Source organism: Zerene cesonia, chromosome 15 (genome assembly GCF_012273895.1).
Source record: "Zerene cesonia ecotype Mississippi chromosome 15, Zerene_cesonia_1.1, whole genome shotgun sequence".
NCBI classification, from domain to species: Eukaryota; Metazoa; Arthropoda; class Insecta; order Lepidoptera; family Pieridae; genus Zerene; species Zerene cesonia.
Window position 1 is genome coordinate 9,025,023 of NC_052116.1, and position 16,760 is coordinate 9,041,782.

Consider the following 16,760-nt stretch of genomic DNA (forward strand, 5'->3'; position numbering starts at 1 on the left):
ATTTTATGAAGCCCAAAAAAGAAAGTAACTAAGAACCGGATAAGATACACGACACCAAATTCTTAGAAGCCGACAAGAGATTTCTAGCTACTATACGAGTAGGAGTAACTACTATTAGCTTCTAATATAAAGTTAATATTTACCTTGTTTGATTTAAAAGCGGTAACATTGTATTTATAAACCTATATCTTCAATGTTTTTGAATTGTTTATTTCTAAATTTACCCAACACTCTGGTTTTTCGTCTTCGTTGCCGAACATGTATATTGTTTTGATTCAATCCATCTCAAATCTTTTTTAGTATTTTTATTATGCCTTTTATTAATCGTATTTACATTTCCTTAGATATATTAACTATGATAATGGGATAACGATAATTCTTCATAACTAAACACACACGTGTGTATGTATACACGCACACACACACGCACACGCACATTTCAACGTACAACAAATAAAGCAATTGATACTGATTGATGCGTACGAAACACGCCCGCAGAATATTCTATTACATATACCATAAGTACCTACAGTGATTGGGTGTATGTTACGAAGTATACAAGTTCAATATCCGTCGTTACTAATGTGAAAGAAGATTTTTTTTATCATGCCACAATGAAAATAGTAACAGAACTTTTTATCCCGATATTCCTATCTATCTACTGAACCGATTTCAATGAAATTTTCAACAACTTTCTATCCCGTTGTTTCTACGGGATACGGACTTACGCGGGTGAATATGTGGGGTGCAGCTAGTACTGTATAAGTTTGAATGAGTATATCACTATTCACTAATAAGTAATTAAGTTATTATTATAAACAGTAAATTGCCTTTCATATCGATATTAAGTACAAAACATAAACAAATGAAATAATATATTTTATACCTGTGCAATAAGTTAACGTATGTGTGTTCCGTTATCGAGCCAAAACAGCAAAACGATTTTGACGAAATTAAGAGGATCATTGGTGTAGTTTTAACGGTATCTATCTTTATATCTGACCGTTTATTTATTCCAACTAATCTCCGAAACAGCTTGACGATTTTTCACCGGACCTCCACTATCAGATAGCCGATTTTATAAGAAGTGCCTATTTTAAATATCGACATTTAAAAAAAAACTACCCGCAAAGTCCCACTTCAACACGATAAAGTCCTAAGCGCCAGCTAGCAAATAAAAAGATAAGTGCCATTACAAAATGCCCCCCTAACCCAATTCCTCTAGGTTACATAAGACGATATCTTGCTTTAATTACTCCACACGACTGCACTGTATGTACTCCGCAATTTATAAGAAAACTAGCATACCCGGCCACGCGTTGCTGTCGCTGAGTAATCCTACTAATCCTATCCTACTAATATTATAAATGCGAAAGTTTGTAAGGATGTGTATGTGTTTGTTGCTCTATCACGCAAATACTACTGAATCGGTTGCAATGAAATTTGGTACGTAGACAGCTGGACAACTGGAATAACATATAGGCAACTTTTTATCCCGATATTCCTATGGGATACGGACTTACGCGGGTGAAACCGCGGGGCGCAGCTAGTAATTAAATATATTAAGATTATAAATTATAGGGATAATTAATCGAAATAAAAACTGTCCCATATCTTAAGTTGGACCAAAATTACACATAAAATGCCAAGTTTCATCAAAGTTGGTTGAGTTGTTGAAGAGTTCATTGGGAACATACATCATGACACTAGATTTTTATATATTAAGATCTACGGTTCAAATTTGTTTAAAAATTTGCATCGTTATTTTCAACCGATTTCAAAACAAAGTGAAAGTTCTCAATTCGACTGTATTTTTTTATGTTTATTACCTCGTCTTTTGAATGGGTGAACCGTTTTTGATTAAGTAAAAATGATTAAGTATTAAAAATATCTACAACGATAATTTTTTCGGGTATATGCAACTATATCACTATAATAATAAGCTTTTAACAATAACATTATGTAAGTATATCAATTAACAATAACAGTCTTATAAGCAGAAACCACCGATAACCAAAACACAGTTCTCTACTATGTATATAGTTCGATAGTGGATCTTTAATAAATATGTTTTCATATTTATTTTCATCAATTTAGCCTGCTATTGTTTATTCAAAAATTTAATGAAATTATGTTATTCTATTGCTCACGTAAACGTTACGATTTTTTATATGCACTTTGACAGCATGCATGACGTCATCACGACTCCATTGCGGCAAAAAATATGTGTCAGTACATTACGCAACGAGGCATCAACGAGTTTAGGATACCTAGACATACGAGTATATTCAATCTATCTAAGTTTCACATTTGTTTCTTAGCCTACAGACTCTTTGGGAATCGGACAAATGAATTTCACGTGTTTTACTGATGGGTATTCTTTGCGGGCTTCCTTACATACTGTGCTACTCATCCATACATGCTACTCGTACTGTGCTATGCGTATCTATGCTTAAACAAGAAATGTAGTAAAAAACACGCTTTTATGACACGCAAAGATTAATTATAGTCTGGATTAGCACATAGACCACTATTTACCCGAGTATCGCGCGTGTGACGCCGCGGGTTTCAGCTAGTATCATGTACATATTTGTATTTTTTCTTACACACATTATTATTTATTTGTTTCTCCTATATTCGTGTATATTATAACAACATTATACATAAGCAGTAAATAATGCGTCATACATCATGCATTTAGATACATGATAAAAATAATAATAATGGGAAGTACCCATAGCATCGCAAAGCGTTGTCAATGGAAATATTGTTAAGTAAATAAAGACTGGCTTTTATTTAAACAAATTTTATGTAATAACCTATTAATGTTGTAAACAAATACGTAAGGTAGTAATATCATTATTTTCTGTATTTACCCACTATAAAAAGAAACAAAAATTGTATGGATTTATGTAATTTATAAGACGAAATACGAAATGAAAAAGTCCTCGATCATGCATATTATATGCTGCTCTATTCTTTTTGTATCTCGGACCAAGTCGGGTCTACAAGCTAATGAAGTACATATAGCTAGATAGATGAGTAATTCTTATAAAGAGTATATTATACTTATTATAAATTGCATCTTCGACATACTCTATACCTACTGTGCAATGACCTAGTTCTTTAATCAGGTGACGCCATTAACGACAAAAAAGGTAGTAAAATAATATTATTAAAACATTTATTCATATCCTACTTGTTGTTTGAAAACAACTCAAGCGCTGCTAATCTAATTTTGACTCAATTTTTTTTATTTTATCCCGGGTCAACCAGGGTCAATGGCATCGAAATAAAAACGATCTGAATAGCAATTCTCTATTGGAAGTCAATTATAAACAATTCCTCCTTCATCCACTACAATATTCGACCCTGTTTCAGATGTATAATTGAATTCGAACTTGGACCCATTGTTTATTATACAAGGAAACTAATGTACCGTAAACACTCCAATAGTCTCCGCTCCGCTGGCAAACAATTGGGCCTTAGATCCGGTACAAGGAAGCCATCTTTATTGCTATTTTTATGGATTTAGTTTTTTTGCTAAACAATTTGTGTATTGATTGAGCGTCACCGATGTTTGCGCGGTAGTTTCCGTTGTCATCACGCTCCAGGTCGTTTAAAACTTTAAACTATCTGACTAAAAACTTTCTCTAAAACCTACAATACAGTCAATGTAAAATTTAAATCGTCTGTGATTATAAATCATTACATTCTAAAAGGATTAGGAAATAATTAGAATTGCAAAACAAAAGAAACGAAAGCCCTCGCCCAGTCGTCCCAAAGCGTGAAAACAGATAAAAGGAATTGAATTGGAGTAATTGCCTAGTTGTCTAGATTGACTACTTTCCTAACTGGCCCATTGTTTAACACAACTCCCGCGACTGTCTCAAACGAAAACTTCGCTCTTCCTTAAATCCTGAAGTAAAGACTTCTGGAAATCGCTCCGAAGCAAAACGTTATGTACTAGAATGACAATTTGTACTTCTGGTAAATTTTCCTTAATCAAACTGATGAATACGCTGATAATTTCCATTGCAAAGCTGTGGGTTCAATACTTTTCCTACATCCAGCTAGTAAATATATCTCATGTATGAACCGAAACCGATGGAATAAATCAATTGGCTCGAACCAGATCCGTTCAGCATTGTTGGACGCGTTTCAATGCGGCGCGAGATTGTAAAAAGGATATTTATGCATTGAGGTAATGAAGAGGAGCTGAGTCATTGTCGCTACTCTGCCAATTGTTAATCCTGCACTGAATCGTGAATGAGAAACATTTCTCTTCAGCGCAGGATATTTTAAAAAACCCGGAGTGCTAAAGAGATCATCGAAACAGTCTAAGTATATAATTGGATTGAAACTGAACCTATATGGATATATAAAGTTTTATTGTGAGTCAATTTATTGTTTATATTTCAGGGCCAATACATAAGTACCTATTTATTATTTTTACATATAATCATATCATTTGCTACTAATTTAAACAAGTACCAATGTAATATAAGTTTGTAACTACAAACACACATACGCTCATCTTTTTACAAAATATATCACAATTAATTACTATTCTATAACTCATGTCCATAACACTCAGATCTAAAAAAATATTCCCCACAGAGAACCTCGGCCATTCAGAAGCACCGATGTCGACACCAATTACGGCCGCTATCACTGCAAATTATTATGGGTGATCAATTAAACTACAACTTAGGGAAAACCACAAAAACAAATACGTGCCCTCAAAATACGGTTTACGCTTCCCGTTAACCACTACACTCAGTGACATTGCTAATTTCCTACGATCGTTTATTGACGCGAATTATTACTCATCATTCTCGAGCCAATAACTCATTCAATTCGTGCTTATTAGCCACAGATTATGTGTGATTCAAGGATATTTTATAAAGGCATTAATTGAACTGTAGTGATGTAATTTAATTATAAGCTAGGTATCTTTATACGCGGATAAATAAGACATCTGCGTAATGCATTACACATTTGTTTTTCATTAAATAGAAACCTGTGTTTGTGTGTTCTAAACCACTTAATGTCAATTCATACATACTTGTAATAAATATATGTACAAATTCATTGTTATAGATTCTTATTCTCAGTCATATTCTATTACTGAATCAGATACTTATAATATTTACAACTAATGAACGACTGGATTATTATTTAACTCGTGAAATTTTATATAAAAAATACTCGCATTAACCCGAGGAGGTTTATTCAATTTTGCCTGCAAGTCAGAACCAATAAAACCATAGAAATTTCATCCATATCACATTAGGGTTTCACTTTTATACCCCGACAGTCCGACATACGGCACGTCCTTAAATTATTCATTAACCAGCCCAAACCCGTCAAAAGAATTACCCATCATTCCCATTCCATATACGTGACAGAAAACTTCCTAACTCAACTAACTAGCAAGCAATGACCACGTGTCAACGTATTTGGTGCTATCACGCGGAAGCGACGATACGTTGCACCCAGCGTCCGGTCGGATTATTGTCTATGATTTCGTTGTCTGTGCTTCCCGTGCGTTTATGGCACGCAAAGTGACAGATGTAATGGCGGCCGGAATAAATATGGGCGGGTAATTTTAGACGGCCGACATCTTGATTGTCCTGTTGCTATTCGAATATTAAAATAAACGTTAATGTTTGGTTCATAGGTAACGATCTCGTTATTGAAAGCTATGATCTTGAAACATTTAAAACAAGACCAAAAATTTATGGAACACACTCACATAGGTACCACACCACATACCTAAAGAAACCCACAAACAATACTTTGTATGAGGCACTATCACATGGAACGGGACGCATTCCGCCCACATCGCCGATAAGAGATAACACATGCAAGTGCAATTTGCACTTTGTATTACGACTATACAATTAATTGCGCGTTTATGGCCTAGAGCTTCACAATACATCGAAACTGCATGCAGAGGCATGTATGATTAGAGAATCGTAATGAACTGTTCATTATTTGCAGCCGATTAATATAATTAAGCAATACCTACTGGCTTGTGGTATTCGATTTAATTAAAATAGTTTAATTGTAAACCAATATAATAAAGTAAAAGAGTTCGTTTGTTTGAACGCGGTAATAGTTACTCAACAAACTGTTTACTAATTTATGTAACTGCTTTTTTTTTTATTTAAACCAAGTCTTGACATGCTTAAATCATTTTGTACCGACTGCGACCAAAGCAAATCCACACTTAAATAATATAAAGCCGAAGAGTTTGTTTCTCTGAACAAGCTAATCTCAGTAACTACAGCACGCATTCTGCAGAATTACCACTTAGCATATACCACGGACGGTGGAATGCCCGCGGGGATGGGTATTGAAATATAAGTACTAAATAATTACATATATCATATATTAACTTTATAACTGACCAAGTGGATCCGGGTACCCCAGATAGTTATGTTATAACATTAAAACAATGTTGAATGTTATTCAAGTACCACTTATTATCAATTAAAATTGTGCAATTGCAAATGTCGATACATAACTACGTCTATATCTAGTAAAACAAAAAAAAAAAATTAATTTCATAGATAAGGTCAGACCAGCGCATTCACATAATAATACAAGGTGTAAGTAACCTACTTCAGGTAATGTTAAATTATGTTTTTTAAAGCAATTGCAACATTATACATTCCATTATAAAAATAAAAAATCTATTTCTTGAAATCAATTTACGTTGGAGCTTAATCAGTTTAAAATACATATAAAATATCATACGCAACTGTAATTGATACAGTATATTATTTATTCGACGACAATTAAAAGGACTTCTACGAATCACTACGAAAGAAGCTGATAATTTCATCTATATATAACAGTTTTGTAGAAGATGGAGCCGATCCCAGTTTCCCAGGAAAGATAAGGATAAACCGCCTGTCCACCCTGAGTCAAAATAATCCATTACATTCCAATACTTCCGTAAATTAAATAATTATAAAACAGGGACCAGTAAATCCCCCATCACAAGTCTGTCGTCTTGTTCGCTTCGCAACACGCAATCTCGCGGAGCGTTGTAGTGACAAACCAGTGACAATCGCTGGGGGGATGTGATTTCATCCCACCGCGTATCAACACCAGAATTGAGCCGGGAAGTAATTTCGATGAGAACTTACGTAAACGCAATTGAATTTCGCTTTGGACTTGTATTGCGTTCAATAAAATATAAATTGTGCTTGAAGTAAATACGATACGAGATGTCTATCTGAAACGAAAATCGACCTTTTTGAAGACTATAAATACCTGTTAGACTATTAGTTAAGATATTTGAGCTATTATTTTGTATCTTAAGGATGATAAAGTACATGACGCTGTATGTGATATAATGTATTGCGATCAATTCTATGTAATATAGCTACGTTTTGTAGTTATAAAATAAATTGAAACGCATTGAGCACAGTTTTTAAACGTACATATTAAAGATGAACAAAAATTGGAATGTTTGGATCATATGACGTTAAATTTTTAGTTTTATAGCATTGGAATGCTGGATAAATAAGAAATGTTTAAAGAATAGAAAAAAATTGATCACGTATTGATAAAAAGACCCGGGTTCGAATCCCGCTTCGTGATCAAATTGCCTTTTCCTTAAAAAAATCTTATATAATGTAGTAAAATTTGAAAACCCGTTTTGGTAATAGATTATTAGGTAATGCGTTGTTTTTTAATTCTGAAGCGGCATTGCCAGCACATAAAATGGACTGCCAAAACTCGTTGTTTCCAGTATTTTCTAGAATGGGTCAAGAGTTGTTAAGACGCGGTGCAAATTGCAAGCACCATTAGGCTGCGAGTCGGGGGCGGGGGCTTTAACTGCATTGGGACAAGGGGTGCACATTACGAGTACGCTACTTTGTATCACGTCGGGGTATAGTTATTTATCCATGTGCAATTATAGCAGCCTATTATTTTTCTCTATACTTCTAGCATTTTCCATTCCTGTTACGCTTGTTTAGTAAGCCTATCAATTGGATTAAAACTTAATGATAATCCCTGAATATATTCAGAGATTAACACGTTTAGGTGACGCGGAATTAAATTGCCTAATACACTATAAATATGAGATGTGCCTGGATTCCAGATTAAAAGTAATATTTGAATGCCTTTTGGTATCGTTTGAATACACGAATGAAATTACTGCCAACTGTATAGAATAATTAAAATATAAATTTAAAAAAATGTAAGATCAAGTTGTTGTACATTTTACTGGGCTTATAAAAACCCACAATGATTACTTTAATTAAATTTTTAATATTAGGCACATAGGGCATGATAATGATGAAACTATAATTATCCCAAATTGCAATTTCGGAGTAAATTCGACAGGGGAGCGATAGAAACATTAGGGGGTACAACGAATAGGGACCGTAGATTCCCTTTAATGCCAATTGCCTATAGCGGACAGAATAAAAATCCAAAAATATCCTTAGTGAGAATTTTTTTTAAACAACTCTTTTTTATAGATCTTCAATTAAAGATTTTGTTATAAATTTATTTCTAACTATTAAATTACCGACTAATCGTTTTGGGAACATCGTCGAATTAAATCGTTTATTTGATTTCTTACAACCATTCATTGTTTCGAATACAAGACTACACGTTCACGATAATTTAATTAAAACTATATTTATATACATAAGCAATATGGCAAACGTTTAAATCAACTGTTTTATTTTTCTTCAATACATGATAGTATCTGATAAAGGTGTATAAAATAAGAGAATGTATTAAATAGCCAATTAATTATTTATTTTAAAACTTCGTTTCCAAAAACGAACGAGCTTCTCAATTCCATGAAGATTTAGGTTTTCCTACTCCATGTGTTTATAACCAATTGACGATATTTTTATGTGTCATAGGAAACTGTTGTCATTAGTTTCCACTTAATAACTTGGGACTCTCCCAACCCCACAGTCGGTGACCTTTTATTTTAGAAAGGAATCATATCCAACACGTTACGAGCTAACATCAAAGCATCTCTCGGTCATAAGTCAAACCGCGGAGGCGCAATAAATTAAGTAAGTACACGAAGAATAATTAATAGTAATGATATTCGAAAGTCGTATTGACCGCGTGTGCAACAGCTGGACGCGTCCAATAATAGGTAGGTGATACCAACGCCGTGATTTATGCCTCTGCTTCAAGGTTCAACCTATGAGGGAAGAGTTGATTTCTAATGTAAGCTTTTATGTCACGTTTTTGATATATTCTTTTAGATTAACAAATAAGTAATTGATGAAAAAATCTGTAAAGTTATAATACTAAAGTATAATATTAGCAAACCACTTTAAATTATTATCATTTGCTAAACATATACTTTAGAAAAAATAATACATTTCAAAAATGTCACTAATCTTATTACAATATGTGTAAACAAACCTTGAATTCATGATTTTTCTTCTAGTTTTACAAACAAATAAACAAATGTCCAATAACTATTTCACCACTCACCCCACAGGCAGTAACATGACTCAGCCTCCATAAATAATGTAACCCCTAGTTGATACCATCTCATTTACATTTAAACTAAAAATTTAATTAACTATTTTAATGAATTACTAGCAAGACCTGCTCTTTAGATAGCAGTGAATGGATTCATTAAAATAATATATTTTTTTGATAATTTAAGAAATCTTCAGCAATATCTTGTGTATACTATGTATAAGTTAGTTGATTCTATCATCATAACATAAAAATGTGTTTTTAATTTTTTTCTTTTTACTATGTTTATTTATTTTTTCTTGTACTTATAACTACAGATTTAGTAAAATTAAAAAAAAAACTTGAACTATAAGTCAAGTAAGTAAGTAACATAAGTCGATTATGAGGATCCTTATATTACAATAACAATAAAACTCACTACTAAAACTACCTACTTAAAGAATAACTGTTATACAAATCAGTTCAATTGTTTCAAATGTGCCTGAAAATTGACATCTGCACTTATAGAGATTAATATTTAAATACAACAACGCCTCTGTTGTATTTAAATATTATTTGATTACAAAATTAATTAGGTATATTTAGATTATATTTTTTATTTACAATAGGAAGGTTTTAACCACAAGCTCTCCTGGTATTTTATAATAAAAACCTATATAATTGCTATAATTCCTTCTTTAATACATGATGCACCAAACAAAATAATTTTTTTTATATATGAAAGAAAATGTGTGCACAAGTAAATTAGAACCAAAATGCTAAAATCTTATCAAAATCTTAATCATTCTAATAAATTCATGGTTACTCATATTTAACAATACATAGATTGTATGTATAATCGATACTAGAAAAAAACTCGAATGTTTGTATAAAAACTAAAATACATCCTTAATAATTTATAAGTAATACCTTCCAGGTATAATTATACAAAAAATTATAAAATATCACAAATATTTACGTCTTTTTTATCTAATATTACCGACTCTTATTTCGTTTCAGAATTTGGATTCATTTTATTTGGTCGTATTTTGTTCTAAATTAAACATTACAAGTTGGGACTGAGAGAATAAAGGCGGTTATCGATTCCGTGTGCTTTCTAATTCACAATTGCCTAATCCCATAATATACATTCGTCTTAATAGTGAGGGGTGGGCTGAGCGGCACGGTAACACGCCCGCATGGTAGAAGCATTGATATTTTAAATAAACACATAAGCTTTAATGAGTCGAAGAATTACACAAACTTCAATAAGATAAAATAAAAATATTACCTCGAGACAGACTTCACTGGTTATTACACAAAATCTCGAAGGGGACGAAACCTTGCACAACCACTCAAGATTTACGCAAATAAATACACCAATACACGCAAATCACTATATTTTAAATGAAATAATAACAAATGAACAGTATCACAAACTATTTAAGTCACAAAACGTCCTATAATCCTTTATAAAATGCAGAAAAAATAGCATCTCTATATAATGGAACCGGCACACAATATACAACCACAACTCAAGAAATCTTTAGAAAACTGAAAAAATAACAAGACGGCGCCACTCACGCTGAGCTCTAGTGTCTTGTATTTAGCGCAAGCGCTGTCATATTTTCCTATACGAATGTAAAATATAAATTTTACCGTACTAATAATGGAGTTACATTTTATTTTCTTTATTGGCATATTTTTAAGGCTTTCTTCTTATATATTAAAATATCAATAGCATATTTTAATAAATAAATGCTACTCTATATAAATTTTTTCATGTCAGCAACATTTGAATATTTAAATTGAGAATGTCAATGTCATTCTCATAGATTGCCAGTTTTTAATCTTACGCCCAATTCCAGTAACAAATGAAATATATAATAATTTGTAATAAATAATATGTAAATGATTTGATCAGAAAATCCAAAGCTTGATTCAGAAATAATTTAAAAGACTTTCATACAATCGACGTATCATATAATTCCAGTTTACATTATATACTGTTTACAACTTTAATAGGTAAAAAGAAATTTAACTTGGTAACTTAAAAATGTGTATATAGTATCCCTCGTCATAAATCAACTTTTAAATGTAGAACACAAAATTGTCATTTGTTTTTTGTTGTGAATTGATAAAATTGGTGTAATAAAATGTTAGAACAAGTGAAACAAGTAATACTAGTGCTATCGGGCAAAGGTGGTGTCGGTAAATCGACAGTTAGCACACAATTAGCATTAACACTTAAAGAAAAGGGATTTAAGGTTAGAAAACTCTTATCTTATTTTATTTTTAAGTACATACTCTAATAATAATATTTTGCAAGACATTAAGCAAACCTTTGATGATGCAGGAAAGTAATGTAAATATAATAGAAATAAATAAGATTCACTTCACTGTCTTATAATCCATACTTATATAAAATCTTTAAATTCCAGGTCGGCCTATTAGACATAGACTTATGTGGGCCGAGTATTCCATATATTTTAAACCTGGAAGGCCAGAGTATTCATCAAGGACCAGAAGGATGGATACCTGTGTACCTAGACAATGAACAGAGGCTTGGAGTCATGTCTATAGGTTTCCTATTGAACTCCAGGAATGATGCAGTTGTGTGGCGAGGTCCCAAGAAGACATCCATGATTAAACAGTTCCTCGAAGATGTGTGCTGGCAAGACCTGGATTTTCTTGTAATTGATACTCCACCAGGTATAATACATTATTTCTAATTTATCTTGTACTAGAAGCTCGTCCTTACTCGCAGGGATATCAAGATACTTGTTTGATTCCAAGCGAGCATTTAATCGGGATAAAAAGTATCCTTTCACCTATTAAGTCAGCTCATACCCTGTCTGTATACCAAATTTCATGAAAATTTGATCAATGTGATTGACCGACAAACATCTAAACAAATAAGCTTTCACAGATATAATATTAGTGTGATGTGATAGTGTGACTGGCTTCACCCGTGGTACATATATAGCCTTCCTCAATAAATGGGCTGTCTAACACTGAAAGATTTTTTCAAATCAGACCAGTAGTTCCTGAGATTAATGCATTCAAACAAACAAAAAAAAAACTCTTAAGCTTTATGATATTATTATATGTAGGAGTGCTGTTCCAATTAAAGCTTTTCTAGATGTCGGACATGCAACTTCAATTATTTCAGCAAATAAATTTTGTAAAAAAAAAGCATTGTAAGATAAATTATGTAAGCAAATTTAGTACATTATTATGGTATCTATTCTAAATATATATATATAGTTTGATTGTGTGTTTATTAAATAAAAATGAATGAAAACCTATATAAACGCAGTATAAATGGGTTGTCAAACACTAAAAAGAATTTTTACAACTGTACCAAACCCAAACAAATTCTTGATGTAGTTATAAGCCAAACAATTAACCTCTTTCACTTTACAATATAAGTTTAAATGTGACGTAATATGATTTTTTTTTTAATTAGGTACCTCAGACGAACACATCACAGTAATGGAAAATCTGCGTCAAGTCCAACACAGTTCCGCAATCCTCGTCACCACACCACAGGAGGTAGCCATCGAGGATGTGAGAAAGGAAATCACATTCTGCAGGAAGACTGGCATACCCATCATGGGTATTATTGAAAATATGAGTGGGTTAGTGTAATTGCTTTGTTGAATTTGCCTCAGGTTGTAATGTAGATTGTTCTGGTTTTACTTTGATGTCCCTCTGTCTGTCTGTCTGTCTATTGTTCTCTAGATCTTATGGACCGTTATAATGTCAGTTAATATTTTTCAATTAATAATAGTTAATATTTTTCAAGATTTTGTTATTCTGTTGCCCTGAGCAAATTAGAAATGAGAAATTTTGAAAGAATAGAAAACCACTGTACCAAGGAGGCGTCCAAAAATGTGGAGATTCATAAATATTTAAATGTTCCGACTGTACAAGAGGAAATAGAGAAATATAAAAAGAAATACGCTGATCGCCTGTCGTGTCACCCCAATCCCCTTGCTTACGAACTCATAAACCCTTCCTGTACGGCAAAAAGGCTGAAAAGGAAGGATGTATTCTAAGAGGCAGACGAGGCACGGGTCTCGTCGCCTACTAAATTTGAAATCCTAATCACCTCATCAGAAAAAATTTTATGACGAGGCGGGATACGAACCCGCGTTTTTTGCCAAACCGTAGCAACGCCTAGCCTCTCGGCCACCCGTGCAACAGTAAATGAAATAAAAACATGGAGGCTTACCATTGGCACAGTCACCAATTGGATGGGTGACCAATTTCTTTTTTACAGTTGCTCTTTAGCTTATTTATAGCTTAGTTATCAGCAAAAACACTTGACTATTTTGAAAAAATAATTGTAACATCATGTCCTATCATCAAGAAAGCATATCAATATTGTGATATATGACGACATTTATTGTACCTAAATTTATTGGATTTCCTCATATACCACACAATTATACATTTTTTGAGTTTGATACCTCAGTACTTTCGAATGGGTGAACTGATTTTGATGATTCTTTATTTATTTCAAAGCTGATGTCTCCTGTACATCCATTAAAATTTTTTCTATTTCTGACTATTCATAGTTTAGTTTTTTGTATGAATAATAATTCTTGTATATGTAAATGTATTTAATCATGAAATTACTTCCAGCTACGAATGTCCAACTTGCAGTTACTGCACAAACATTTTCTCAAGTGGTGGAGGACAATCACTAGCAGAGATTGCAAAGATTCCCTTTTTGGGGACATTGCCCATTGATCCCCGAGTGGGGCAACTCGCTGGAAAGGGCTTTGCCGCAGTCACAGAACTACCAGAATCTAGTACCAGTAAAGTCTTTAGCAATCTGGTAGACCAGCTAGGTGGTCTGTTGCATAATGGATCGTGATTTAAATGTATAAATTGTAAAAATATATTATATTAGGGATAAGAGTAAAAGTATGTGTTAATAAAATTATATAAACAAAAAACAAAAATAAAGACATTATTTTAATAAATGTGTTTTGCATTTTTATTGACTTTAATTTGCAATAAAACTAGGCGGCTTTCTGTCGCTTTTTAGGATTTAAGAACCTACTCTTCCAACTCTGATGCTATAATGCCATAAACGGACAACATATTGTATGTGGTAGTCGAGCACGCTTCGGAACGAATTGGGCCAGCTCGCACCGGGGAAGTACCATACCCCCACAGAAGACCGGCGTGAAATAGCATTCTGCTGTGTTTCGTTCGGTGAGTGGGAGCCGGAGGCCCATATCCTTTTCCTTACCCTTCCCAGTCCTTTCCTTTATTCCTCTCGTCAATCCTTTCTTAATCCCTTCCCAATTTAAAGTCGGCAATCCATTTGTAGGGGCGTAAGGTCTGCAGTGGACCTTATGCCTCTCCAAATGTTTATAGGCGGTGGTAGCGCTTAGCTAACCATCAGGCGTCCCACCAGCTCCATTGCCGACTGTGACATTCATGTTCTGTAGGAACACTTTATAAAATTTGGTAAACTTATTTTGTGTTTCTTCCCCCTTCTGTACCACATTTGAGACCGCTCCACTACACTCGGCTACCCTGGTACTGTATAGACTGGAATGGTTAAGTTAACTTTATATTATAGACGTTCCTTTATCAAAATATTTAATTACATATTCATTAAAATTGTTTTCTTTATGACGTATTATATCGATGGGTTTGACCAAATTGTTTAATATTTTCGAAGTTTCGTTATTTGCGATAAAAAATGTTATCATGTCCTTATTTAACTACTTTGTGTATTTATTATTTATACTTCATTTTTATTGTCTATCGCCTGTAATGTGTAATCTTGTTCATAAATCATAATCCAATAATTTTTTATTATTATTTTAATGTTCAATTATTCATTTTATGAAAAGAACTTTACTGCAAATATATATTCTAAGGAAATATCACGATATAGTGTAATTTATTCCAAATTGTGAATAAGAAAAAATAAAACAAGTTTTAGTTAAGAGATTTTTATTTATTTCCTTCACATACACTGAAAATATTTGACGGCCATAACTTAAATTCTATCGCTGGGGCTACATCAGTGGGCGATTGATGTGGCCGGGTAGTTTCTGTGCAACGCGTAGTTGTGGCGCAGACAAGAACGTCGTTTTAACACACCAGAAGCACCAGCTTTCAAATAAAACATCTTAATAACCTGTTTGCCCTGTCGTCTAATGCCTATGCGTTGACATTGACATTTTTAGCGCGCCAACACGATAAGAATCTTCACGCGCTAATGTAGCCTCAGCATAACTATTAATTATAATATAATTATACTAAGGAACAGTTCACTATCCTGATAACCCTTTCGACTTTTTATATAAATTTTGTGAAAAATAACAGGCAGATGTGAAACTGTCCCATAACATGGTAAATCTGTAACAAGATAAAATTGAAGTTAAAATATCATTAAAATTCATTGATAGACCTTCAGTAAACATCTTCGTTGTTAATTCAAGAAATATAATATTTATGTAAATAAATATTTGGCAATATTAATTACTAATATATATAATGTTAAAATTTTGTACAAAATACAGCCATAAAAAATATTAATTTATATAAAAATACATCTTCATTATAAACTGTTTTTAATGTATAAATATATCCATAACAGTATCAAAATTTTCCAGATATGAGGCTTATTTATTTTCTTAGACACATTTAAAATAAATATTCGATAAAACTTCTACCATAATATCAAGTTCGATACAAAATTCGTTCCCAAAAACGAAGCAGTTTTTCAATTCAACAGTAATTTCTTGTTTCTTGCCACTCGATAACTCCGTGCGTTTCCATCAACGGATTTTTTATAGAAAATTGTTGAAATTTGGTCCGAATATAGAATCTTCATATTTAATATACCGCTCCTTATACTTCCTCTCCACGGAACATCGATGAATTTTTTTATAGATAATATTTATTCTACTATCCTAAATGAGAATCGGCATGCCTCATAAATAATCTATCATAACATCAAAAACTCTGGTATTATTTTTTTTGTTTTTATTTTTTCTACTATGCTAGATTGAGACATTAGTCCACACAGGTTACTTTGGCTATATTTAATAATACTATAAAATTGTCATAAAACAATGAACGTTTCAAAACTAACATTATCTAACATCCATAAACATTGAATTGAGTAAAATAATAAAATCTCATAACACTCACCCTAACTTAAAAATAATATCACCCATATTGAGAACTCGTTTATAATTCGATATAGGAAAAAATAATGATTCTTAATAAATGAATACAAAAAAACTATTTCCAAATTCAAA

The 16,760-nt window shown here is 32.6% G+C and overlaps 2 protein-coding genes across 2 annotated transcripts in view; one reads left to right on the forward strand and one right to left on the reverse strand.

The window, feature by feature from the left end:
• Window positions 1-11,020, reverse strand: part of LOC119832268 (protein tweety-like) — a 52,524-nt gene extending 41,504 nt beyond the window's left edge. The window contains exon 1 of the mRNA XM_038355928.1: window positions 10,754-11,020. The gene's annotated coding sequence lies outside the window, so the exon portion shown is untranslated. The remainder of the gene's footprint in view (window positions 1-10,753) is intronic.
• Window positions 11,021-11,519: 499 nt separating this feature from the next.
• On the forward strand, window positions 11,520-14,421 carry LOC119832638 (cytosolic Fe-S cluster assembly factor NUBP2 homolog). Its single transcript, XM_038356329.1, has 4 exons — window positions 11,520-11,729; window positions 11,904-12,174; window positions 12,932-13,103; window positions 14,113-14,421. The coding sequence occupies exons 1-4, from the start codon at window positions 11,619-11,621 to the stop codon at window positions 14,345-14,347; spliced, it is 789 nt and encodes a 262-aa protein (XP_038212257.1). The 5' UTR covers window positions 11,520-11,618; the 3' UTR covers window positions 14,348-14,421.
• The last annotated feature ends 2,339 nt before the right edge of the window (window positions 14,422-16,760 follow it).

What these genes read in the sequence shown, in the direction of transcription:
- LOC119832638 (XM_038356329.1), top strand. Translation starts at nt 11,619, where the DNA reads ATGTTAGAACAAGTGAAACAAGTAATACTAGTGCTATCGGGCAAAGGT. An exon ending in TTAAAGAAAAGGGATTTAAG is followed by an intron (nt 11,730 to 11,903) that starts GTTAGAAAACTC and finishes TTTAAATTCCAG; the next exon opens with GTCGGCCTATTAGACATAGA. An exon ending in TGTAATTGATACTCCACCAG is followed by an intron (nt 12,175 to 12,931) that starts GTATAATACATT and finishes TTTTTTAATTAG; the next exon opens with GTACCTCAGACGAACACATC.